At 36.5% G+C, this 25,745-nt stretch overlaps 1 protein-coding gene across 13 annotated transcripts in view; it reads left to right on the top strand.

Moving 5' to 3' along the window:
• Positions 1–25,745, top strand: part of mia3 (MIA SH3 domain ER export factor 3) — a 449,841-nt gene that overhangs the window by 21,479 nt on the left and 402,617 nt on the right. For all 13 annotated transcript variants that reach the window (XR_015518871.1, XM_087298634.1, XM_087298633.1 and 10 more), the window contains 14 exons: positions 2,378–2,466; positions 2,545–2,622; positions 2,716–2,826; positions 5,890–5,961; positions 6,332–6,436; positions 7,857–7,979; positions 8,074–8,173; positions 11,009–11,064; positions 11,137–11,227; positions 12,000–12,138; positions 16,240–16,402; positions 20,257–20,292; positions 20,732–20,799; positions 22,888–22,988. Coding sequence is in view for 12 of the 13 variants with exons in the window: in XM_087298634.1 (XP_087154760.1) it covers positions 2,378–2,466; positions 2,545–2,622; positions 2,716–2,826; positions 5,890–5,961; positions 6,332–6,436; positions 7,857–7,979; positions 8,074–8,173; positions 11,009–11,064; positions 11,137–11,227; positions 12,000–12,138; positions 16,240–16,402; positions 20,257–20,292; positions 20,732–20,799; positions 22,888–22,988 (1,332 nt within the window). In the remaining variant the exon portion in view is untranslated. The remainder of the gene's footprint in view (positions 1–2,377; positions 2,467–2,544; positions 2,623–2,715; positions 2,827–5,889; positions 5,962–6,331; positions 6,437–7,856; positions 7,980–8,073; positions 8,174–11,008; positions 11,065–11,136; positions 11,228–11,999; positions 12,139–16,239; positions 16,403–20,256; positions 20,293–20,731; positions 20,800–22,887; positions 22,989–25,745) is intronic.

Here is a 25,745-nt window from a genome sequence, read left to right as displayed (position 1 = left end):
ATCAAACCTATTATGATTAGAAATGTGAAAATATACAGGGGGCTAATAAATTAGGAGGGCTAATAATTCTGACTATGTGCCATGGTAAAAATGTGTCCAATGAGGATTTTATAAGTGACATGGTTTTTAATCTTACATTTTATCTCAGTTTGATGTTTTTAAAACTGTATGACAGATTTATTATTAGGGATGCACCGATACCTTTTTTTTATGGATCCGATCCCGATATCAAAATTCTGAGTATCGACCGATACAGATCCGATCCCGATAATGTGCCGTTTTTATCATATTAATAAAAAAATAATAATTTTAACAACGTGTTGTTTCATATTCGTTTATTATTTCCCTTGCTGCATTCGTTATTTAATGTTCGAATACTGAAACAAATAACAGCCATCGCTTAAAGGGTTATATTTGACCATCAAAATGTAGTATATTTTATATCATTATCAACTTTTGATATAAAGACGCTGTGTAATTTAATTGAAATGAAATAAATTAAATGAAATTAAATGAAATAATTTAAGTGCTATATTTTTTATTAGTGAGAGTGCTTGCTCACTTTTGACAAGGCCTGTTGAAAATGATATTTCTGCCACTATAATACAAATGCACGATCATTGTTGCATTATCATTGTTTATTTTTCTGTTATGTTCAGAGATTTTAAATACATTATTTATTTATATGGCGCATGACACTGACGGTAGACAAATGGAGAACAGACAAATAACAACGGACAGATACCAAATTGTAACACACTGACAACGAATATCAAATTCACTGACACACAACGCAGAAATTCAGGGCCTCCCGAGTAGCGTCCTGTCACCACTTTTATCCCACGGTGTCAGCAGCTGGATTGGAGATCTTGGGTCAGAGGGGGGCATGGCAAACAGCTGGGCAGCGGTAGCAAATCGGAGCCAAGGTATGGGTGGAAGCAGGAGAGAGGTAGAGCGCGAGCAAGCACGGAGAGAGAAAGAGACTAGCAAAAAAAAAATAATAGTAATCCTGCAACAGGAATGTAACACCCCTCCAATCATTTTCAATTAAAATTCAATTAACCCTCCAAATAAAATTTACCCAGAGCCACGCAACATAATGAGGCGCTGTGACATGTACCTATATTTAGCACCCCTATTTGATGCAGCGGCATAGCAGTGTTTAGTCACGCGGTTGCTTTTGTTTTATGAACAGGACCAAAAACTAGTTTCGACTATTATTTAAGAATACTTGAACAAAGGGAGCTGTTTACATTGCGTTACCAAGACAACTACTGATGCGTTTTGTGTAATGTTTCAAAGAGCTTTGCTGCAGCACGACAGTGGAAAATGAAACCGTATCCATGCTGTCTGGCCCGGTTTGGCACGTAATGGAACGGTTCTGCTTTAAGAACAATTCAGCACGATAGTGGAAAAGCGGCTATTGATATGATCTGTTGTGGTCCAGCTTATGTTTCCTTTTTAGAAAATTGAGATTTTTCTTCGAAATCTGCAATAGGCTAACACTACTGACTGATATTTTACTGCAGGTTTGAAGCAGACTAAACTAAGCCGTCTGAGGCCAGTTTTACCTGATAAACATTCCCTCGCCTAAACTCGCCGTATGTCTGAAAAATTAATTTTGAAACAAATTTTGTGTTTGTTGGTCAGTTATCAACAAAATAAACAAGAATATTTGAGGTGAAGTTCAAAACAAGGTGCGCTTATATGCTTTAGCTTAAGCTGGTCTAGTATCTAGTCAATATTGTGTGCTGTCATCATGGCAAAGACGAAAGAAATTGTTTATTAGAAATTTATTATTTATAGAAAGTTATTAAAACTATTATGATTATAAATATGTTGAAAATATCTGTTAAGTTGCACTTTTTATGGCTATTATTATGCATTTATTTTTACACATAAAATATACATTCAAATATGTGAAAAATAAATAATTTGTAACTGTAGTCTTGTAACTGTGTGTATTTATGGATTCACACACACTGAGGACTGATATATGTGTGTATATAATTTAACATTAATAATAATGCATGTGTTTGTATGCTGTGATGTATTTGTGCAAGCGAATCAATATCGAACATGAATAATAATATACGGGAAGATAAGTAATCATACTTCAGATTGCTTTTATAAGCTAACGGAAATGTGATTTATATTACATAATATTCATATTTATAAAATACTTAGTACACTAATATATGTAAAAAGCTTTAATGCATGTTAAAACCAGTCAATCTAATTCATGCATGCAAATAATTACGAAGTGATTTTAAAAAGGTTAAAAATGTAATGTACATACTTATTGCACATAAATGTTTATATATTTGTTCGTGTGTCTTAATAAATATATATATTGTTTGTTGTTTTTATTTCACAGTAACTGAAAAGCAGCTTAGAGACAAAATCCAGCAGCTTCTCAATGAGAAATCTGATGCTGCGAACAAGATCACAGAATTAAATGACATGGTAAACCTCCACATTTCAATCTCTCGTCTATTGCTGGCTTTATTATTTAAATTTTAATTTCAATTTGCCTCTATGCAGATAAAAGAAAGAGAACAACGCCTGCAAAACTCAGAGAAGTCGCTGAGTTCCAGCCAACATGAAATAAAAGGGCTGAAGGTGAAATGCAGCAGCAGAATTCATTTGCTTTGACCTCATTTTCCTCACCGTGTATGATTATGTAATGTCTTTATTTGTTTTTTTATGAACTAGAATCATCACCAGAAAATGCAGAGTCAGTGGGAGCAGATGTCTGGGAGTATTTCGCAGCTCAATCAGACAATTGTGGACACACAGGAAGAAAACGCAAACCTTAATGAAAAGGTAAACTTGGCTTTAAGGCATGTTCACACCAAGAATGATAACTAATAATTATAAACATAACGATAACTACATTTGTGCCCAGACCAGCAAATAAGGATCTATTTTCTTTTTTGTAGACTTTTCTTTTTGCATTACCCTCTTATACTCAGCAGATATCCTCAGTGTGCTAGATTTCTAGTGCATCTGACCAGTGAATCCAGCTCGTGTAATCAGTAAATTTAGTGTTCTTTAAAATTAGCACTGGATACCTGAGGTGCTTTTTTTTTATACTTCTAATTTGTAGACTGGCTTTGCATTTAACATTTTTTTTTTAAATCATTCTTCGTCTTTTAAGATCTGAAGCTTTAAATTTATATGTGTGATCCCAACTAGAGCTGCATGATACCAGGAAAATGTGCAATATTGTCATTGAGTATTGCGATAACTATATTTCTTACAACATAACATTTCTAGTGCATCTGACCAGTTAATCTAGCTCGTGTAATCAGTAAATTTAGTGTCCTTTAAAATTAGCACTGGATACCTGAGGTGCTTTTTTTTTTTTATACTTCAGTTTTGTAGACTGGCTTTGCATTTAACATTTTTTTAAATCATTCTTCGTCTTTTAAGATCTGAAGCTTTAAATTTATATGTGTGATCCCAACTAGAGTTGCATGATACGAGGAAAATTTGCGATGTTGTTGAGTATTGGGATAATATTTCTTACTATAAAACATTTCTAGTGCATCCGACCAGTGAATCCAGCTCTTGTAATCTGGCCGATCAAACAGTGAATTCAGTGTTCGCAGTTAATGTAAGGGAATAAAAACAACACAATTATTTTCCTAAGTATTTTCAAAGGAGGCAGGCAACGACGCCAAAACTAGCATTTAATACCTGAGGTGCTTTTTAATTCTATGTTTCCATTTTCTAGCCTGGCTTTGCACGTAACATTCGTTGTTATCATTCTACGTTGATTGTCATTATTTTTAAATAGGATTTTTAAATGCGTCAACCCTCTACATTTCAATGCATTCTTAATGGCTGTGTGTGTTTTATCAATTATTAGCTGGGAAAAGTAATCCCAACTAGAGCTGCATGATACCAGGAAAATGTGCGATATTGTCATTGAGTATTGCGATAACTATATTTCTTACAACATAACATTTCTAGTGCATCTGACCAGTGAATCTAGCTCATGTAATCAGCAAACTTAGTGTTCTTTAAAATTAGCACTGGATACCTGAGGTGCTTTTATTTTTATTCTTCAATTTTGTAGACTGGCTTTGCATTTAGCATTTTTTAAAAATCATTCATCGTCTTTTAAGATAGGCTTAACATTAAACAGTGCAGCTTCTCCACTGTCGCCTGAAGCTTTAAATTTATATTCATGATCCCAACTAGAGCTGCATGATACCAGGAAAATATAAAATATTGTATTGAGTATTGCGATTTTAATATTTCTTACAGTAAAACATTTCTAGTGCATCCGACCAGTGAATCCAGCTCTTGTAATCTCCGATCAAACCATAAATTCAGTGTTCGCAGTCAATGTAAGGGAATAAAAACAACACAATTATTTTAACTAGTTCCAAAGGAGGCAGGCAACGACGCCAAAACTAGCATTTAATATCTGAGGTGCTTTTTATTTTTTTGTTTCCATTTTCTAGCCTAGCTTTGCACGTAACTTTCATTGTTATCATTCTATATTGATTGTCATTATCAAATAGGATTTTCAAATGTGTCAACCCTCGGTATTGTCATTGAGTATTGCGGTAACTATATTTCTAACAATATAACATTTCTAGTGCATCTGACCAGTGAATCCAGCTCGTGTAATCTATCCAATCAAGCAGTGAATTAGGTGTTCGCAGTCAATGTAGGAAAGTAAAAACAACACTAATTATTTTCCTAGGAAGTTCCATTTAATACCTGAGGTGCTTTTTTGTTATGTTTCCATCTAGCCCGGCTTTGCACGTAACATAGTTTTTTTTTTTATTATTCTTAGTTTTTAAGATTGTCGTTATCTTTAAGATGTTTAACTTCAATCAGTGCAGCTTCTCCACAAAGCTTTAAATTGCATCAACCCTTTATATTTCAATGGCTGTGAGTGTTTTATCATGTATTAGTTGGGAGAAAATCATTCTGAACGTGATTGAAACTAGACCTGCGCGTTACTGTGAAAATATTTGATAATGTTGTTGAGTATTGCGATAACGATATTTAACAACATTTAACAAAGGCTATTCTTATTTTCTCTGTTGTTAAATAGTTTTTTATGTAATTATATTAAAATAAACAGTTGAAAGATCTAGTCAGTTCTAAAAAAAATCTTTGTCAAGATGCAAACATTTAGTCTTTAAACCACTACGAATGAGTGAAAACTTGCGTGGATATTCTGACTCTGATTGGCTGTTGTCATTTTTGTCTCGACCTGTTAAGGTTTATTTTCAGCTCTATATTTACTCCTGGGCTGCTTCAGCCAATAGCTCAACAGCAAGTACTAGGGAGGTGGGGCTCAAGATAGTAATGCCCTACTGATTGGTCATATTAATATACAAGAACAACCTATGCTTGAAATTAAATGTAATTTATCAAACATGTCTGATATACATATAGATCATTTTGAGGGATGTAAACAAAAACAACGGTCTCAACACATTTCCTGTTTTACATGTTTAATTTCTACAGATTCCGAGAATCCAAAAAGAGCCACATATTGATAAATAATGTTATGACAGCTGTTTTAACAAAGTTATGATTAAATCGCCTCCTGTTACAGTTATGAAATAGTTTGATAACAAGCAGGAAATGTTCATAGGCCAATGACATCACCACATTGAAATGGTCAATAGGGTATATACTATTATTGGGATAACAATAATATTTGCGATATATTGTGCAGCTCTAATCCCAACGACAGTCTGCTGTTGTTTTACGGTCTGAATGGTTTTTATTAAGATGTCTTTGTTGTTGTTTTTTTATAGTTTTTGTGCTTCGTGTGAACAGAACTTTATTGTAGCTTCTGCCATTGTGTTTTCTTTCTTTGACAAGATTTTTCAAAACTGTTTATTGTTCTTAAAGATTTCCAAGATGCACCAGAGAATTGAGAAATACCAGAAAACACTGAAGAATTACGATGATGAGCGTGCAAAGGTACTTTGTCCAGTATGAGCTGATTTAGTGGTTGAAATGAGAAACCAGTAATTACTTGTATGCTTTATTAGGTGCTGTTGTGTCTGGATGTCCATTGTTACTGGAAACCAGAGTATTTTCTAATGCTTAGATGAGATACACTGATATCTGCTCTAATTATGTCTAGTTTAGTAAATGTTTAATCTCTTAAAAGAGGATTTGAGTGATTAAAAAAGCATGCAATTGGGAAATATTTAGATTACTAGTAGTTTATGATTTCCTTTCCTTATTATTCAAATATCACATTTTCAAGAAGTTTATTAAATCATTGAATGTCACATGGAGATAAGTAAGAGTGCTCTTGCTGCTTTTTGTTTTGATCTAACAACAGGTTCATGTCCTTATGGATGAAGCTAAACTCCGAGAAGACGCTCTTAAGGCTCAGGTTCTGTCTTTTGAGAAGGAAAATGGTGCTTTAAAAGAGCAGAAGAAATCTGTAAGTCTTTCTGTCAGAGCTGTACACATATCAACATGAAAATCATCCATCGCTTCAGCTTGATTTAAAGGCACAGTTCATCCAAACCTCCATTCATCTGTTTAATACAAAGAAAGATATACTAAAGAACAGCCATTGACTTAAGCAGTATAGGTCTTTGTGTCCAAAAATTTGGGTGGGAACCTGAAGCAACTTGGGTTACATTATGATGTATTGGGACCCAGACTGGACTGACTGAAATGCGTAGGTTTTGTTTCCAAAATGTTGTGCGGTATCAAAAACTTCATTAAAACAACACTCTTCCTGCAGTTCCACACATTCAATATCTTGTTTGTCACAGGGGGCATGCATGAAATGGTCCTGAATGCCCATATGAATGTAGTCAGTAGCTATGTTTCCATCCACCTATTTTATGCGCATTTTGCATATGCACATAAAAAACCAGTTGATGGAAACGCCATGATGCGCATAAAGTTTGAAAACGCGCATAAAAAAACGTATTCGCATAACTGTGTAGGATAAACTTTTTATTCGATAAGAAAAGATGCACATAAACTGCGATGGAAACACTTTTACCGTACAAACTCCAGCATGCGCATTAAAAAAGGTCATGTGATTTTGTTGAAAGAGATCATGTGATGCTTAAAATGTGTGTGAATGGACAAAACGTCAGGCTGAGCACATTAAAAAAACATCTGAAATGTTGTTTTGGTCATTATAAAACACCTTAACGTTTCAGTATTAGTGTTATTATATTATTAATGACCTCCAGAATCAAGAGCGCCTGTGCTCCGCGTCTGACACCTTCAAACGCCACTGCGCGCTCACTGCATGTCAGGATTGTCTTCCGTGGCGCATTCATTTAGAAAAGCTTGATGCAGCTTCTCCTACTGCAGCAAATGCAGTTTTCACTGTTGATATTTGGCGCCAGTTAATCAGGAAGTGACGATTTTGTTCGCTTTGACTCGTTGGATGGAAACGCTGCTTCATTCGCACAACGTTTATGCGATAATCCAGTTTTGCGCATAAAGTTCATTCACATTTTCGGATGGAAACATAGCTAGTGTCTATCTCCCCTGCGTCTGTGTTGCTGCTGTGTAAATCAGTGCGTGCATATAATGAAACTCCCCTTTTCATGCAAATCCTTCCCTCTTTTATGGCCCTTTAAAATATAGAGCCAAACTCGCACAGGTCTCAGGTCTGCTGTGAAGGCTAACGCTAACACCTCAATTCCATAGTATTTTGTATTTCTGCTATGGATGTTAGTGGCTGCTTTTCAACTTTCATCAGGATATTCATAAATCATTCATATTTCATCAGAGATTCATTGAAGTTTAGAATCGCTTGAGTGTGAGTAAATGCTGAGGAAATTTAAATTGAGGATGAACCATCGGTTTCAGTAGCATGTATTTTCTGGCAGCTCCTTGGCGACGCTAAAGACTGGCAGGAGAAGCACAAGAAGCTGAGCGAGGAGATCCGAGTTTATCACAAATCCCAGAAAGAGCTGGAAGACTCTCTGGTGCACAAGGAGAACGAGATCGATGTGAGTGAATGTTTTGCAGATTATAAAACAATGACTTTGTGTGTTGTCTGCAAAAAGTCTCATCTCAAATGCATGACGTCTGATGAATCTGTAGGTTTTGTCCAGCTGTATCGCCGAGCTCAACCGACTGGGAGGCTGCGACTCTGCAGAGCTACAGAAAGAAGATGCTAGAATGTCTAACGGGGATGAATCTGGTAAACGCTTTTGTTTGTAACTCCAGTTTTTATTCGCATTAGTTTTCTGTCTTTTTTTGGTGATCTTAATGGAGGAGTCGTGTGCAGTCTGTGTTTTCGGTTATTCATGGGATGTTGATGTCTGCTCTGTCGACTTTTGATGTTGAAAATTCAACTCCACAGTTTAACAAAGTGACTTTTTTTGACATTTTAAGGCTCGTACACACCGGGACGCTATTCGATTGTGTTTATCGTCAGCGTTTTACGAGACGTTTTTCCGTTATTAAACCCAAACGATTTTCACTGGCGTCAAGCTGAAGCGTATGCAAAATCACTCCTTGACGTTAGATGGCGCTACACAACTTTAAGCTTCTGACACCCGCTTATAACACAGAAGAAGAGGAAGAGAGGAAGTTGGCATGCTTGTTGTTAAAGTTACTGGTGACTCGAACGAGCATGGATGGTTCAAGCTCCAGCTCTAGCAATGAAGAAATGATTATTGTCCACCAGTGCAATAAGCAGCTCCACATTCATATCGCCTCTGGGCATCTTCTTCACTGTGCGCTCGCAATGACAGTTTTGCACTTGAGCACCTCCAAGTGCTGTTTACTGTAACTTCAGCAGCTCCGTGCACGTGAACAAAAAAACGAGCATGAAATTTTTTTTTTAAATGACGCTTTTGCACCAGGCGTTTTGCGCGTTGGAGTGCACAATCACATTGACGCCCTTTATTTAGTCACGAGGCGATAAACGTCGATGGAAAACACGAGCAAAAAACGTCTCTGTGTGCAGGGCCGGAGTTGGACTCCTTTTCAGCCCTGGAGTTTCAAGCCTTAGACCGGCCCACCTCAGTTTACGACTGACTATATTAAAATAACGTAATTTCGAATTCAGTTTCTAATGACACGGATTACATATTTTTCAAGAAAACAGCTGCTTTATAAAGTTGAAATGTTCAACAACCCAAACAGTATTATATGTCTTGACAAAAACAAATAAAAAATATTAATAATAAATTCAATTAGATGGGTAAGGATCGAACTCGAGTCCTGCAGTGTGGTAACGCAACGTGCTGACCACTGGACCACAATGGCGCTGTTGTTAAAAACTTGTCTATTGACGACTTAATCTTTTTCTCCCCTTTCTAGATTTCTCATCAATTTACGTCAGATTTATTAATGTAGTGAATCATCTGATTTTCATTGAGCAGGTGTAATATTCATAATATTAATTATTCGAATTCTTATATTCACTAAGGTGCCGCTGTTTAGGGTCGAATGATAGTTGCGTCATCATTAACCTGCGGGCTGCATTTTGCTCAAGGGGCTGCGAGAAAATAAATAAAAAGTGCGGAGCTGCGGCAAAATAATGAATAAAAAGAGTGAGACTATGGTCAAATAAATGAAAAAATGAAAAAAATAATGCAACTGCTGAGAGTGCAAGCAGCTAGGAACACCGGCCCTGGTGGCCAAAAAATGGACTGGCCCACCGGGAATTCTCCCGGTCCTCCCGATTAGCCAATCCGGGCCTGTCTGTGTGCACAGGCCTTAAGTCATTCATATAATGTATAATGAATAATATATAGAGAAAAATGTTGATAAAATAACAGATAATGTGCTGCAGTTTATTGCAAGGTTTTTGTAGCAAAATGTACAACACCAACACCAGACAATATAGCACTGCAGACTATTATAAAAGACAAAAAGTCACTTTTTTTTTACCTTTCAAGGTTCATAGCCCCATAATGCAATTCAAAAACATAAATGTATGGGGAAAAATAGGAACATAAATCCCAAAATATGGAAAACTGATAACTTGCTGAGGTTTTTTGCAGTGTGTTTGTGTGTTCATTTGCTCATAAAAAGTGTTTTACATGCAAATCTGCATGACTCATTTCAGAATTGTGGGTTCATTTCATACATTTTCCATTATTAATCCTTGTACGCTGTTCAAATTTACTAGTCTTTTGTTATGTTATGTAAAACACCCACTTAAATAAACTGCTGTAAAAATGCATCAGATTAACATACTTTTAAACTTTTTTTTTTACATAAATCTGCTAATCAGCCTCAGTCCTGATCAAAACAACTAAATGTTTTTAAAAATGACACAATTTTAACTCTTTAATTGCCAAATTCACAAATGATGGCACTGATGTGGTGTACAAACACACACAAAATGATGTATTTTCAATATGAAAAGTAGTTGTGGACTGAAATTTTTTTACTATTTATCACAGTCTTGCACATGTAAAAGATTAGTAACAACATTAGCTTTGATGCATTGTTTTTGTGCAGTGTAAGATTTAAATGTTTTTCTCCCTAATTTACTTTTTGTGTCTGTTTCTGCCCCTTTGACTTCAATTATAAGCACATTTTTTGGTTGCAAAATCAAGACACCATATAATCATGCATTCTGATCATCATTTGGCACCATTAACCCCGTAGACAGGTCTGTGCAATAAATAAATGAATAAAGCTTAGTTTCTGGATGTTACATTTAGTTATAAGGAGTATAACAGCAAATGAAAGTGTATGTCTGTGAATGTTTTAAAGTGTGAGAGTTACCTTTGCGCACTTATCTTAATATATCTTAGAAAATCAAAATATGCATCTTTGCTTTCCTGAACTACATGGATTAAACTAATAAAAGGTAAAAAAAAAATCCAATCTACAATTACTTTTTATATTAAAAATACGCCATTTTGTGTGTCTTTTTTTATTTATGAAATCACACCATTTAATTTAACGTACTGAATGTTAGTGTATTTCATCATGCTGCTGCATTTTTAGGGATTATTAATCTCAATATTCTTCTCATTACTGAACAACAATTGTCTTTTTTTTTTTCATTCAGAGAAGAAAATGGACACTATGAGACTGCGAATCAAACAGATGATGGACGTCTCCAGGGTACGCCCACTCCAATCACACTTATTACAGCTTATTCAGCATATTTCTAATGCTCTCTTTCTGTTGTTGCAGATTAAAGCCACTCTCAGCGTTGTGGAGGACGAGAGGAATCGCTATATGGAAAATCTCCTCGCTGAACAGAAATCCAGACAAGAGCTGGAAGGTATGAAGTTTGTGGATCAACATATGAACATTGCTTTCCACATGCAGGGTTTGCTTGTTTTGAGACATTATTTAACATATTTGCTGAGAAATAGCTAATTACGATGAGGCAAGTACGTTATTTTGTTCTGCAGGGAGATTACAGAAAATCCATAAGTGTTTAGCCTTATTTAAGTTTAAAAATTCCATTCTTCTTGGTCTTATAAAGATCTTAAAGTCCTTAATTTGACTTGCAGAAACCAGAGTGCAAGTTACAGGATGGTTTGATGGGGGGGATTGACCTCCCCCTAATTAAGGCTTGATCTCCCCATTGAAGGATGTCAAAACAAAATGTATGGGGTCCCTTTAAATATAAGAAAAAGTTCACTCTGATCTGTATATTTTAAATAATAATGTGAATAATTAAAATAATAGATATCCATTTGACCACCCCTATAACGGTTCATACCATTGTGAATGCATAATCCCGCCAATCCATCTATGCTAAAAAAGTCAGAAGAAAAAAGTCATTCAGCAGTCTGAAAACTGAAGATTTGGAGCACCGATAGACGGCGTATGAAGTCACAAGACTGTTTTCTCAAAAAATAGGTTTTTGTTTTTACATGATGTCTAAAAGTAGTCAAGTTAGATGCATCGTTTGACTTAAAGTAAGCTGAGCTCATCAGGTCAGAATACACTAAATAGCTTATCCCACAATACACTGAAAACTTAAACGCATGATCTTGCACTGGCCTCACATCTTTATCTTATTGTGTTCTGTGTTTTTAATGCAGAGCAATATCAGAAGGTCATGCATGACCAGATGAATCTGAACAATGAGAAAACGCATCTGGAGAACCAGATGAAGAACCTGCAGCAGAGACTGGAGATCACCACTGAACTCTACCAGCAGAAGGAGAACGCACTGCAACAGTGAGATCACGTGTTAATCTCATCTTATTTGAACAAGATCAGACTCTCTAGACATTCATGACATCACTTCCAGTTGTTTACAAAGGGTTGCAAAAAATTTATTTTCATGTTAGTTGCAGTGTTAGCCCTATGTGATATTGACGCTTATAGTGATACGTTTACCTTTTTTTATTTTTTAAACATTGCACATTTTAATCACACCTTAGGGTGCTTTCACACCTGTGAATCGATTCAGTTGTTCTGAAACAGAGATTACAAATGTTACATTTTGCTCTTGGAGCGGTTCGCTTTCACACTGCAAAGTTTCTAATCGGACCAAAAGAGCTAAAACAAGTCACCTGCGAGTAAACTCTCCTCACATTGGTCAGTGTCAGGGTTTATTTTGCAGCGTCCCGCTCAGCTGTCAGGAGAGGTGGTGGTTTGGTGGTGATTGACAGGGTGCGCGCGTGACGTGTCTGAGGAGAGACGCGGTGGGGAGTGGTGAGAAGGGTGCGCGACGATGCCTATTTGAGGACCGGGAGGGAGACGTGAGATTACTGGGAGATCATCACTCGTTTGCGGGCATCCGGAGACTCGCGAAACCTCCCGCTATAATCATAATTCTCTCTTCATATAGCCGTATGCCTATTACATATCCATAAAACACTGTGATATAACCGCGCTCGGATCGGATGGCTTTCTCACTGCAATCGAACCGCTCCAGGGTCCAGCCGAGACCACCTCATTCAAGCGATCTCGGAGCGATTACTTTGGCGCGGAACAGAGCGCGATTGCCCTGTTCACATATGCCAAACGAACCGCGCTAACTGGGCAAACGAGACACGTTCCGAAACAAAAGTGTAGGTGTGAAAGCACTCTTATTTTACAAGATCAGACTTTCTAAACGTTTATAAATCACATGCGGTAGCTCAACAATTTTTGCAAGAATGTTTTATGTTAGTTATAGTGTGTGTGTGTGTGTGTGTGTGTGTGTGTGTGTGTGTGTGTGTGTGTGTGTGTGTGTGTGTGTGTGTGTGTGTGTGTGTGTGTGTGTGTGTGTGTGTGTGTGTGTGTGTGTGTGTGTGTGTGTGTGTGTGTGTGGTATTGACAAACGTAGAGATTTTTATTTCCCCTTATTATTTTTTATTTTATTAAACATTGCTCTTATTAATCAAGTCTTATATTACAAGATCAAACTGTCTAAACGTTCATAAATCACATGCGGCAGCTCAAAAATTGTTACAAGAATGTTTATTTCTTTGTTCGTTACAGTGTTAGTCAAGTGTGATATTGACAAATGTAGAGATTTTTTATTTCCCCTTTTTATTTTTTATTTATTAAACATTGCACATATTAATCACGTCTTATTTGACAAGATCAGACTTTCTAAACATTCATAAATCACATGCGGTAGCTTAAGAATGGTTGCAAGAATGTTTATTTTTATGTTAGTTACAGTGTTAGTCGTGTGTGATATTGACACTTATTGTCATGTTTCCCTATTTTATATTTTATTTTATTAAACATTGCACATATTAGTCACGTCTTATTTTACAAGATCAGACTCTCTAAACCAGGGGGCTCAAACTCGTGGCCCGCGGGCCATTTGCGGCCCTCAGTGCAATATTTTGTGGCCCGCGCCGACCGCTGTACACTGACAGAATCAGCGGAGCGGGGAGAGAGAGCGCTCCCCGCTCCGCTGATTCTATCCGTACACAGCGCGCTTGTCACTCAATGCGCGTTGTCGCGCGCGTTTTGATCAGCTGTGTTGTCGCGCGCGTACTCAAGAGCGGTGTTATCGCGCGCCTACTGAAGGGCGGGACCGAGGGTGTGCCGCGTCGCGGGGACACTTTTGATCATTTTGGAAGGGCACTTTCTATGCAAGACTAAAAAGGGCATGTGCTCTGCACAGGTTGAGCCCTATGTGTGCACGTGCCTGCCCTGCATCTTATATATATTATCAGCCTGATCTCACGAGAAAACGTAAGTATTTTACGTTTTGCCAGTTTAGTGGCTAATTCGTACGAATTCGTACGTGTTCAGTCGTACGAAATGGTACGATTTTAAAAAGGAGGCGTGGCACCTGACCCCACCCGTAAACCCAACCGTCATTGGGGGATGAGCAAATCGTACTAAATTGTACGAATTAGATCGTTCAAATTCATACAAATTAGCCACTAAATAAAAAAGTTACGAATTGCCGTGAGATTGTGTTGATATTATAGGTAGATACAGACTGGTACAGACTGATGTGACTGGAGTGGGGTGGGGGTGTTTTATTTATACATATATACGCCTTTTTTTTTAGGTGAGGGAATGGAAGTTTTGAGTGAGTTCCCCCACTTTTTTCCCTAGGACTTCAATAAGTCAAAGTACAGGTCTAGACTTAATGATGATCATCTTCAAGCCACACTGAGGGTCTCAACTGCTTCCGCTCTAAAGCCAAATGTGGTTCAGATTTGTGAGAAGAAGCGCTGTCAAGTCTCTGGCAGCAAGGAGTAGGCAAAAGATGCCATGTTCAGAAGAACTGTTCATAATCTTCACTCAATGTTCTATTAATGTTCAGAAGAAATAATTAAAACTGTTAATAATGACATTTGAGGACTTTTTTTTTGTGAAATCCCTTATGCGGCCCAGCCTCACCCAGACTTTGCCTTCTGCGGCCCCCAGGTAAATTGAGTTTGAGACCCCTGCTCTAAACGTTTATAAATGACATGCGGCAGCTCATGAATGATTATTTTTATGTTAGTTACAGTGTTAGTCGTGTGTGATATTGACATTCCTTTTTATATTATAGGTTTTTAAACATAGCAGGAAAAAAAAAACTCTGAGAAAGCAGATAAACAAACCCCAAACAACAGTCAGACTTGAAAGAAAGAAAAAAACACAAGGAAACTAAATACACTGAGTGCAATTCCACAAAAGTTACATAAGGTTGCCAAGTAGTAAAGAATATCTTATTAGTTTTATATATATATATATATATATATATATATATATATATATATATATATATATATATATATATAGCCCAGCCTCACCCAGACTTTGCCTTCTGCGGCCCCCAGGTAAATTGAGTTTGAGACCCCTGCTCTAAACGTTTATAAATGACATGCGGCAGCTCATGAATGATTATTTTTATGTTAGTTACAGTGTTAGTCGTGTGTGATATTGACATTCCTTTTTATATTATAGGTTTTTAAACATAGCAGGAAAAAAAAAACTCTGAGAAAGCAGATAAACAAACCCCAAACAACAGTCAGACTTGAAAGAAAGAAAAAAACACAAGGAAACTAAATACACTGAGTGCAATTCCACAAAAGTTACATAAGGTTGCCAAGTAGTAAAGAATATCTTATTAGTTTATATATATATATATATATATATATATATATATATATATATATATATATATATATATATATATATATATATTTATAAAGATATATATATATTTATAAAGATGTTTTCAATAGCATTAATTGAGCGATATGTAGCTCTTAACCATTTAAAGCCTGCTGCGTCATATTCAATGCATGAACTCATTTTAAGACCAGATTTGATCTAGTGGTTTTTAGCAGATGTTGTATTGGACATACAAGAATGACCCATGGTTTTTTGCTCCTAGGTGAAAACGCTACTCTGTGTTTGTACGGTGAAATTCCCCTTACTATAAAACACATTTCACTGAAGTGTCCTGCTTTTAATGATTCCAGAGCACTTTTTTAGGAAATGAACTCTTAAGGACATTTTCAGCAAAGTGACACAGGGAAAATTCTTATCATGTATTAACACTAAAAATCTTATTTAATTTAGGTATTCATTTGTTTAATGGTTTTTAATTGTATATTTATTATTGAACTGTTCCTGCCATAAAAGTAGCCTTGATTGCTGGCATGGCATTAAATAAAAATCACAGTACAATACAATCGATGCATGAAGAAAACTGTAAAAATCTCTTTAACAAACAGTAGCATTAGAAAAATCATGTAAAAGCAGCGGCTGTGGATTTGGCTGTGGATCAACTATGATCTGTCGCAGACCTTGTTGCAGGTGTGCTAAAAAGCACTAAGCAGCGATTGGTCAGTGTAATCGACAAGTATTGTGTTGTTGCGTGTTCAGAAAGTTGACTCAGGAGGAGCTGGAGAGACGCGAGAAGGAGACGAAGCTGTCGGAGGTGGACAGTAAAGCGCTGCGCTCGGAGGAGGAGGTTCGAGCTCTCAAGCAGAAGATAAAGGACATCGAGGAGGAGATGCAGCAGAACGAACGCTCACTCAAATCTGAGGTCAGAAACTCGCAAAATATTCACTTTGGTGGCAATCAGTTGGAAGTACTTTCAGCAGGAAAACTTTAACAGTGCGTTCACACTGAAGGCGGCGAGAGCGTCATAGTAGCCAGAGTCATTCGTTTTCATTAGCCGCATTTCCACTGTTGGGTCAGTGCGAGCCAGGGCTTTTATCGGGCTGGGCTAATCCCCCGGGAGGTTGAGTAGTGAGGCTGAAATCATGTTGCGTTTCCACTGTCAGGCTAGTAGCGAATGTCACAAACGTCACACAACACGCCCACTTCAGCGGGAATCAGGCAGATGAAGCACACCGTCACATCATCACAAGAGCATTAAAACGAAGACAACCGAAACAAACAATTGACTGTACATCATTACATTATATGTCTACACACACAGGCCTTTGTATTTTCATTCATTATATTCATTTACTCGCCGACTGACTGTTGGTATCGTGCATCAATTGGTCTCGCTACTAACGGAGGGAGGGACCTAGCGCAGTGAGCATCCATAATATAAACCCACAGAAATTCTCCGGTGATAGCTCAGTACGAAATGTATTTTACAACATCCTCGTTTTGGTAGACGTCGTCAAACATTCAGCCCAAATGCTATGGAGAGACCTGAAACATATTAATTTTCCCCTATTGGCCATATGACACTTCATAGGTGATTCCCTTTTATTTACGGATGTTTTATATTATTCGCTTATCTTAAGTAAAGTGTTTCAGCACATAAGAGCAAGTAATAATATAGCCTATATTTCGTTGCGCTCAGCGGCTTTTCACTAATGAAGCTCTTCATGTATTTAAATTTTATTTTTTACTTTTTTAATTTAATTGATTTAAAATTCAATTTTTTTATTTTAGCACATCATATAAAAGCATAAACACTTGTTTGAGGACACAGATCACATTTTGTATTTGCAGTTTTCCTCAATGCGTCTGTAAAGCGGCGCTGCGCAGGACTGGATGACAGAAAAAGGTCGCCGAGTTTCTGCTTTCACTCACCCAGATTGCTCTGTTTGCAGGATTTGATTAATATCCTCGTTTCCAAACACTTTATAAATAATATTCAAACCTCCTCCTGTGTTTTAGAAAATATCTAAAATCTTTTTTTTTTTTAGATAGGCCTTTGTAAAATGAAAGTTTAATATGGCTTTAAAAAGGTTTGACCTACATTGTTCTAGCTTTTGTTTATTTTATTTTATATTGGTTTATTTATTTAATGTGATTTTATTACATCCGATATATGTAATTCTTTAAATTATTTTAATATATAATTTAAGTATTTTATCAAGATCTGACACTATTGTTTTGAGTCTACAAAAGTGGACAGGTCATTTGTAAAATTTCATGTCTTTCTGCTGTATTCATATTTTTTATTATCTCCAAAATGAATAAAAGAAAAATCAACAGAGCTGTAAAGGGAACAGCACTCTTTAGTCTGGTGTCACATTTACATACAGGCATTTAACCTGCACGCATCACGTACAAACACACCTTTTAAACTTGACAACTCTCGACAACCTTTACTACCTGCTGTGTCTTTAATATGGTAAAGATTATTATGCGTTATTGAAACATTAAGGAGGACGGAGCAAAGAAAAGTCACTTATAAATTAAAACTTTATTATTTTGTGCAACAACCTTACATTTAAAAGGGAAACATAAGGGCGATCATACGCAAAAAGACCCCAGACTATAAGTCTAGATGTTTTCTTTCCCTTATTGATTTATTTGTTTGCCGCATGTACTTGTTTGAGATCGGAAAACTAATGATGGCATGAAATCTTTAACAGATTCAGGCGAAGTCCACCTCTCCTTTCACTCCGCCTCGAAGCCCCAGCTGGCCCTCTTTGGCCCAAGGTATTCGACGGGCTGTAAAAGGCCCAGAGAAAGCCCTGCTTTGGCCCGATAAGGCCCCGGAATTGACAGTGGAAACGCAACTGGCCTTGGCTTGCTCGCTTAAGGCACGAAAGTGAAAACGCGGCTAATGGGAGCCAGCGACGCGGCATGTCTTCGCCTGTGTTGGCTTTGAGGAGTGTTGAAATCAGATCAACTTTATGGTAGTGAGCTATGACCCCGTTTGGCAGCACCCAGTCGAAATGTAGACGTTCACCACTTGAGAGAATTCCACGGTACTGCAAACTTTGGGGTTGCAGTATTGCAGTCGCCAGATTTCCAGTTATTTGCAATTGTTATCTTATAGGGATTTGAATAAAAAAAAAAAGTTAATGGTGAGTTACTGATATTATATATGTTTGTTTTTTTAAACTGGAATCTGTAATTAGAGTATTTTAGGACATATTTGATAAGTGGAGCAAAGCCACACCACACACAACAACTTGATCTTTCATAGTTAAATGAATTTGATAAAAGAAGCGCAGCATTTTCACAGTAGAAAGCTCATTTTTATGCGGGAATGTAAGTGATTTGCTAATATGCTACAACAGCCTCTTTAAATACGAGATCAATGAAATGAACTTTGATGTTCTCACCGCATTCGTTGTGAACGCACAGTAAGGCTGGTGCTCAGTCAAGCCAAACATAATAGAAAAAGTAAACCAAATTGGCACACTGACACTTTCACGTTCTCACAAGACTATTTAAAGGTGCTGCATGTACGTTTTTGACTCTTTTAAAGCATGAAAGTATCCTAATATTGCAGATGTTTCAGAAACATGCTCAGTGAACATTCTTGTTTATCTGAGAAACAATGCTGAAGTCAGATATTCTTTTCAGAATGTGCGTTATGTGCCGGAACGGTTTTGTTTTGGTCATTTAACCCGCCCACTGCCAGTTCAGCCAATTATATTTCAGCCCCCAGGTTGCCTTGGTGGAAAACAGCGTATTTCAATCAATCAATCAGTCAGTCAGGAAGGATCTTAAAACATGCATCCGTGACCGAAATGTGACCTCCGATGGACAGTAGCAGACTCCGAAATTAGATGCAGATTCAGAGTTCCACATAAGGTTGTTAATTAACAAATAATATAAACATTTTGAGCATAAACATTAGGTGAGCAGGTTACATTGTCAGATCATTTCAGTTTTCTGTTGTTCAGCTGCAAGACATAGAAGCAGTTTCTATAATATAAATTTCAGGTGTTGTTAGAACAAAAACACGTGTTCGTGTGCTGTTGCTTTTTAGAACATGCGTTAAATCAGTCTTTTGGCTCGATTGTCAGGCTCGCTCCTATAGGTGTAGTAAATCTGGCAACCTGCCCTTGCTTGTGTTTTGAACCAGGCGTGCAATACCTAGTTCAACCACTGGATGTCAAACTTACATATTGCACCTTTAATAGGACAACGTTTCGACCTACTCACCAGGTGAAATGTTGTCCTATTAAATTGTCTTTTTAGAGTTAAAAAAAAGTCACATCAAAGTTTCACTGTACATTTATTGGTGGCTGCAAAACGTTTGCGGTGCATATATTTTTAAATGCATTTTTCCTCTTGATTGATAAGTTTCACGCATTTTGGTTTTAATTTGAATTTTTTTGACAGCATTTTATCTCCCATAATCCACCTTTGTTGGCTTAACTTTTTTGCCAGTTGTCTAAAAAAATAAAATAGTTGTATTAGTGAATGGTAGAAACAGAACAAACACGGATGCTTTTTAGTCTGCATTCAAAGACATTGAATATATATGATTTATTTATCATAAAGTTTGGATTTGTTTTTACTTTTTATGATTTGGCAATTGTTTGTTATTATTAGCGTTATTGTTATCTTCATTTTAAGGCTTCATTTTGGCTTATCACAATATATATAAAAATTATTGTATGTAGTTGAGTGTAATGTAGTTATTATGGTTATTTTACAAAAATTTGTTTGCAATTTTTCCAACAGGTGGCAGTGCAAGAGAAGAAGGCCCATGAGAACTGGGTGAGTAATAAGCATGTTTTCTTCATTTTTATATTTTATAACTAATAAATCATAAACTCAAATATACTTAAGGATAAAAATTCTGAACTATTGCATGAAAATTGCATGTGGATTCCTGTTACTTGTCCACTACTGTGATATTAAAGGTCAAGCAAAATTCATTTCTTTTTAAATATAATTTTAAAATATGATATAATACATACATGTACATGCATATACAAAAAACCTAAAAATTAAAAACTTTACAGGATTTAAGATTGTGATCTGTTAAACACATCATAACAGTCTTGTGAAAGGGTCAATTTAATTTCATGGAGAACTATGTTTAAATGTTTCTGTATTTTTTTTTTCTTAGCTCTAGTGAGTGAAGGTTTTGCCTTTGTAACTGATATAATAATAACTGGTATATTAATCCTGCATTTGTGTTTGTCTTGAACAGTTAAAAGCACGCGCCTCAGAGAGAACTCTGGTGGAGGAGAGAAGAGAATCAGCCACTCTTCGGCAGAAGTGAATATCCATCACATCTCACATTATTACTGTTTCTCTCAGAGCGGTTTTGTCAATTTTTGTCTCAAAAAGATTGCATTCACAAAAATAAATTTCATACATCCACAACAATTCACATGTTAAAAAATGTGTAACATTGTTCAAAAATACGCAAATGCAATTCGTAAATTTAAAACATGGTTCGTAAATGCGCAAATCCAATATGTAGATTCAAAACACGATTCGTAAATATGCAAATCTTATTTGTAGATTCAGAACACAATTTGTCAATATGCAAATCCAATTCGAAAAAAAAAAAAAAGATTCATAAATGCACAAATCTAATTCGTAAATTCAAAACATGATTTGTACATGTGCAAATCCAATTCTTAAATTCAGAACATGATTTGTAAATGTACAAGTCCAATTCGTAGATTCAAAACACGATTCGTAAATGCGCAAACCCAATTTGCAGATTCAGAACATGATTCTTAAATACTAGGGATGTAACGGTATTGTAAATACCGTCATACCGCAATATTAAATTTTTTCGATATTACCGAAGTCGCATGACTCGGTAAAACTATAGGTCTTCTGAGAAAATTTGCTCAGGCGAATGAAGCGAACGGGAGGTAGCTGAAACTACATTTCCCATCAGCCCAGGCGTGGCCATAATCCTTTGCGGTCTGTTGTCGCTACAGATCCAGTAATGCGGAAATGGAGTGTGCTGCTAGTAGCGGAGATGAAAAAAAGATGGAAATGATCGAACCTAAAGCAGGTGTTGTCGCCGCGCGAGTTCTGATCAGCGGTGCTGTCGCGCGAGTTCTGATCAGCTGTGCTGTCGCGCGAGTTCTGATCAGCTGTGCTGTCGCGCGAGTTCTGATCAGCTGTGCTGTCGCGCGAGTTCTGATCAGCTGTGCTGTCGCGCACCTACTGAAGGGTTGGACGGAGGTTGTGTCGCGTCGCGGGGGCACTTTTGATCGTTTTGGAAGGGCATTTTCTATCCAAGACTAAAAAGGGCATGTGCACTGCACAGGTTGAGCCCTGTGTGTGCACGCGCCTGCAAGTTGGGGAATACGACTAATAGCAGTCATGGGGACTGCAGAAACATAGCAACCTGTTCAGATTGATGCAGACATTGACTTGTACCGCAAAGAGACCTCTATCTCACTCATGGTTTGTCTTCTCAAGTGGGGGAAAGACAATGCAAAACGTTACCCCACTGCTGTCAACATGGGCCAAGTCATATCTCTGTCCCAGAAACCTCAGTCCCAAATGAGAGGGTTTTTTTCTGTTGCAGGGGACATTGTAAATGCCCAGAGATACCAGCTTTTACCAGATTATAGTTATATGATAATTTTCCTTTAAACCCATCTCTATTTAAGTGAGTGAGTGATTAAATGTTGAATGTGATGAGTTTTCAACAATACTAAATTGAAACTTTATTTTTTTACATGGTTTAATAATTTTTTGTTATTTGTTATTAAAATTGAAGTTAGTGTTTCAAAGCTTACAGATAGATGGCTAATTTGTATGTCATTGACACTTTTGGCACTTTTTTGGAGTATTTTCAAAAGTTTTGTTTTTCCTGTAAGTGATTCAATAAATACCGTACCGTGACATTCATACCGAGGTATTACCGTCCCGTGAAATTCTGATACCGTTACATCCCTATTAAATACACAAATAAAATTCGTAAATTCAAAGCACAATTCGTAAATATGCAAATCCAATTCGTAGATTAAAAACACCATTCGGAAATATGCAAATCCAATTCGGAAATTCAGAAAACGATTTGTAAATGCACAAATCTAATTAGTAACTGCACAAATCCAATTCGTAAATACAAAACACTATTTGTAAATGTGCAAATACAATTCGTAAGTTCAGAACACAATTAGTGAATATGCAAATCCAATTCATTTGCCAAAAATATAATTTTTACTTGTGAATTAACAAATTGTGTGTTTATAAATTTACAAATTGGATTTTGTAAATGTTAATCCAAAACAAGGTTCGCAGGTATGAACTTTATTTTGTAAATGTATTATTTTTGAGACCGATCTGCCTCCATATTTTTTAAACTGTTTTTTTTGTGCATTTTTAAAGGCTTGTGGAATACCGAGATAAAATATCCGACATGGAACAAAGTCTGTTTAAGTTGAACTCTGGGCCGCCAGATCGACACATGCCGCCGCCACAGCGCAGAGGTGAGCAGGGTTTAGACAATGTTTTTTTATGATGACTAATTTTAATAGTGTCTTTTCACAAAAATAATTGAACAAAAGCATACACATCATTAATCTTAACTAAGTGCTCAGCCAAACAGAAGTATGCAAATATACAGTTGGAATCAGGATTATTAGCCTCCATGTATATTTCTTCCCATCAATTTCTGTTTAATGCAGAGCAGTTTTTTCAGCACATTTCTAAACATAATAGTGACATTTAAAGGCTTAACTAGGGTAATTAGGATAAAGTTAGAGTAATTAGGCAAGTGATTGTATAACAGTGGTTTGTTCTGGAGACAATGCAAAACTAATATTGCTTAAGGAGGCTAATAATATTGACCTTAAAATAGCTTAAAAAGATTCAAGCTTTTATTCGAGCTGAACTAAAATAAATTCACAGTAGGAGGCCAATAATTTTGAATTCAACTGTAGATGAAAAGGTGGCAACACCAAAAGCTCAAATTATCAAATGTCTTCACGTAAAAATGCTCACAGCATGTAAAGTTTCAAGCGCAAAGACTCTTCATCGTTTCCCCAAATTTCTCAGCAGTGTTTGTGGCATTTCTTGAGGTGTTTGTCTATTAAATATACACACAATTTTGCATATCATAATTTTTCATTACGTTTATTTTTAGTCTTAAAAGCAACTAATCTATGATAAAGGAAGCAAGGAGAAACAAAGGGTGATCTTTAGCCAGAATAAATAACTGTTACAGTCTCTTCAATAAAAGCATTAGAAGAAGAAGTGTGTTTATTAAATATAATGTATTAATTTGTTCAATCAATCCACTTTAGAGGTCTACCGATTAGCACTGCCTAGAAATATTGCATGCAATTACCGAGCTTTCCATGTAAAGCCAAGCATTTTAATGCCACATATCTAAAGACAGATTATTGGAAGATTTAGAGCTGTGAATTAAATTTATATCTATTCTAGTATTCTGTATGTTTAGTAGTCTGTCTTAAATACTATACTGTAGTGCAGGGGTGGCCAACCCTGTTCCTGGAGAGCCACCTTCCTGCTGATTTCAGTTGCAACTCATATCAAACACACCTGCCTGTAATTATCACGTGGTGTTCAGGTCCTAATTAATTGGTTCAGGTGTGCTTGAAATGGGTTGTAACTGAAATCTGCTGGAAGGGGGCTCTCCAGGAACAGGGTTGGCCACCCCTGCTATAGTGGAATATAATTATTTTGCATTAATTTATTACATTTCTATAAAAGTAAAACTGAGCTGCTTTGTGTTCTGTATTTCTATAAATCAAATGGGCCACTAAAAGCAGCCTGACATGATATAGAATTAGAGCATATATTATAAGCATCTGTGGCATCATATACAGCAGACCCAGACATTTTATGACCAGTGCGAGGTATTTAAATAATAGTTCATAGGTGTGATCTAGTGAGTAAACAAAAAGGGAACGTTCACATATCATGTCTTTTGCACGCTCAAGTATGGTATTTCAAATAGAGACGTGATGCATGCAAACTTCTAAACTTTTCAGTGTGCTGGCCATGTTACAAGAACTAACCAACCAGGCAGCTTCACACTTTGGATTGAATATACACTGTAGACTAATTACCTCAGAAAAACCATTTAACAAATCCAGATCCAGATCCTCTTTCAGTGATGATCATTTGAATGATTAGCGATGTAATCCGCGCTGAAGCGGTGTACAGGGGTTCATACGCTCCTGGAATATTGACAAGGCATTTTCGAGGCCTGTCGTGGAAATTTGTTTAACAAATTATTTGTGTACTTGAATATATTTGAGAGGATAATATTGAGTTAATTGTAACCGAGGTCGCGTTAGACTTTCTCATTGTCAGTCATTTTTTTTTTTTTTTTTTTTTTTTTTTTAATGTTTTATTTATACATTGTGAAACATTACAAAAATTTACAAAGACATAATCATGTAACAATATGCAAATATACTGAAGAGTATTTTGAGCAAATAGTAATAATAAAAATAAATAAACAATAATAAATAAAAATATGATAATAAAAATAAATAGATAAATAAAATAAAAAACAACAACACTAGTGCAATCTTATATACATAAAAAAACAAGTCTACAATGTGTTGACCAGAAGTAGTTTCCCATAAAAGCTGGGCATTAGGGGGTGGGGACTCAATCAGAAGGAGCAGGGTCAAGCTGAAGAGTTTGGACATATTTCCGAAGGGGTTTCCATAAATTAATAAAAATAGTGCTAGTTCGGTGAAGAGAGTACCTAATTTTTTCTAATTTCATAAAATAAAGAACATTTCTTATCCAACAAGAGTGAGAAGGAGGGTGTGGGCTCTTCCAGTTCAGAAGAATTAATCGCCTAGCCAGAAGAGTTAAGAAAGCTACAAAGTCTACAAAATGAGAGGGTAAAGTGTGGTCGGGCGGAAGAACCCCAAATAAACCAATAATTGGACATGGTGGGATATCAACAGTGGTAATAGCTGATAGCGAGAGAAATATTTGTCTCCAAAAGGAAAGCAGGGAAGGACAGGACCAAAACATATGAAATAAAGTAGCTGTACCAGAATGACACCTGTCGCATTCAGGGTCTATAGACGGATTGATGCGAGCTAGCCTGCTTTTGGACCAATGAGCTCTATGCACTACCTTGCATTGTATAAGCCTGTGACGTGCACAGATTGAGGAGGAGTTAACCCTGTTCAAGACCGCTTTCCATGTCTCCTCTGTAATCTCAATTCCCATGTCTTGAGACCAGGTGGTCCGTA

Source organism: Danio rerio, chromosome 20 (assembly GCF_052040795.2).
Source record: "Danio rerio strain M-AB ecotype USA chromosome 20, GRCz13ab, whole genome shotgun sequence".
NCBI lineage: Eukaryota > Metazoa > Chordata > Actinopteri > Cypriniformes > Danionidae > Danio > Danio rerio.
This window is presented reverse-complemented; position numbering and strand designations above follow the sequence as displayed.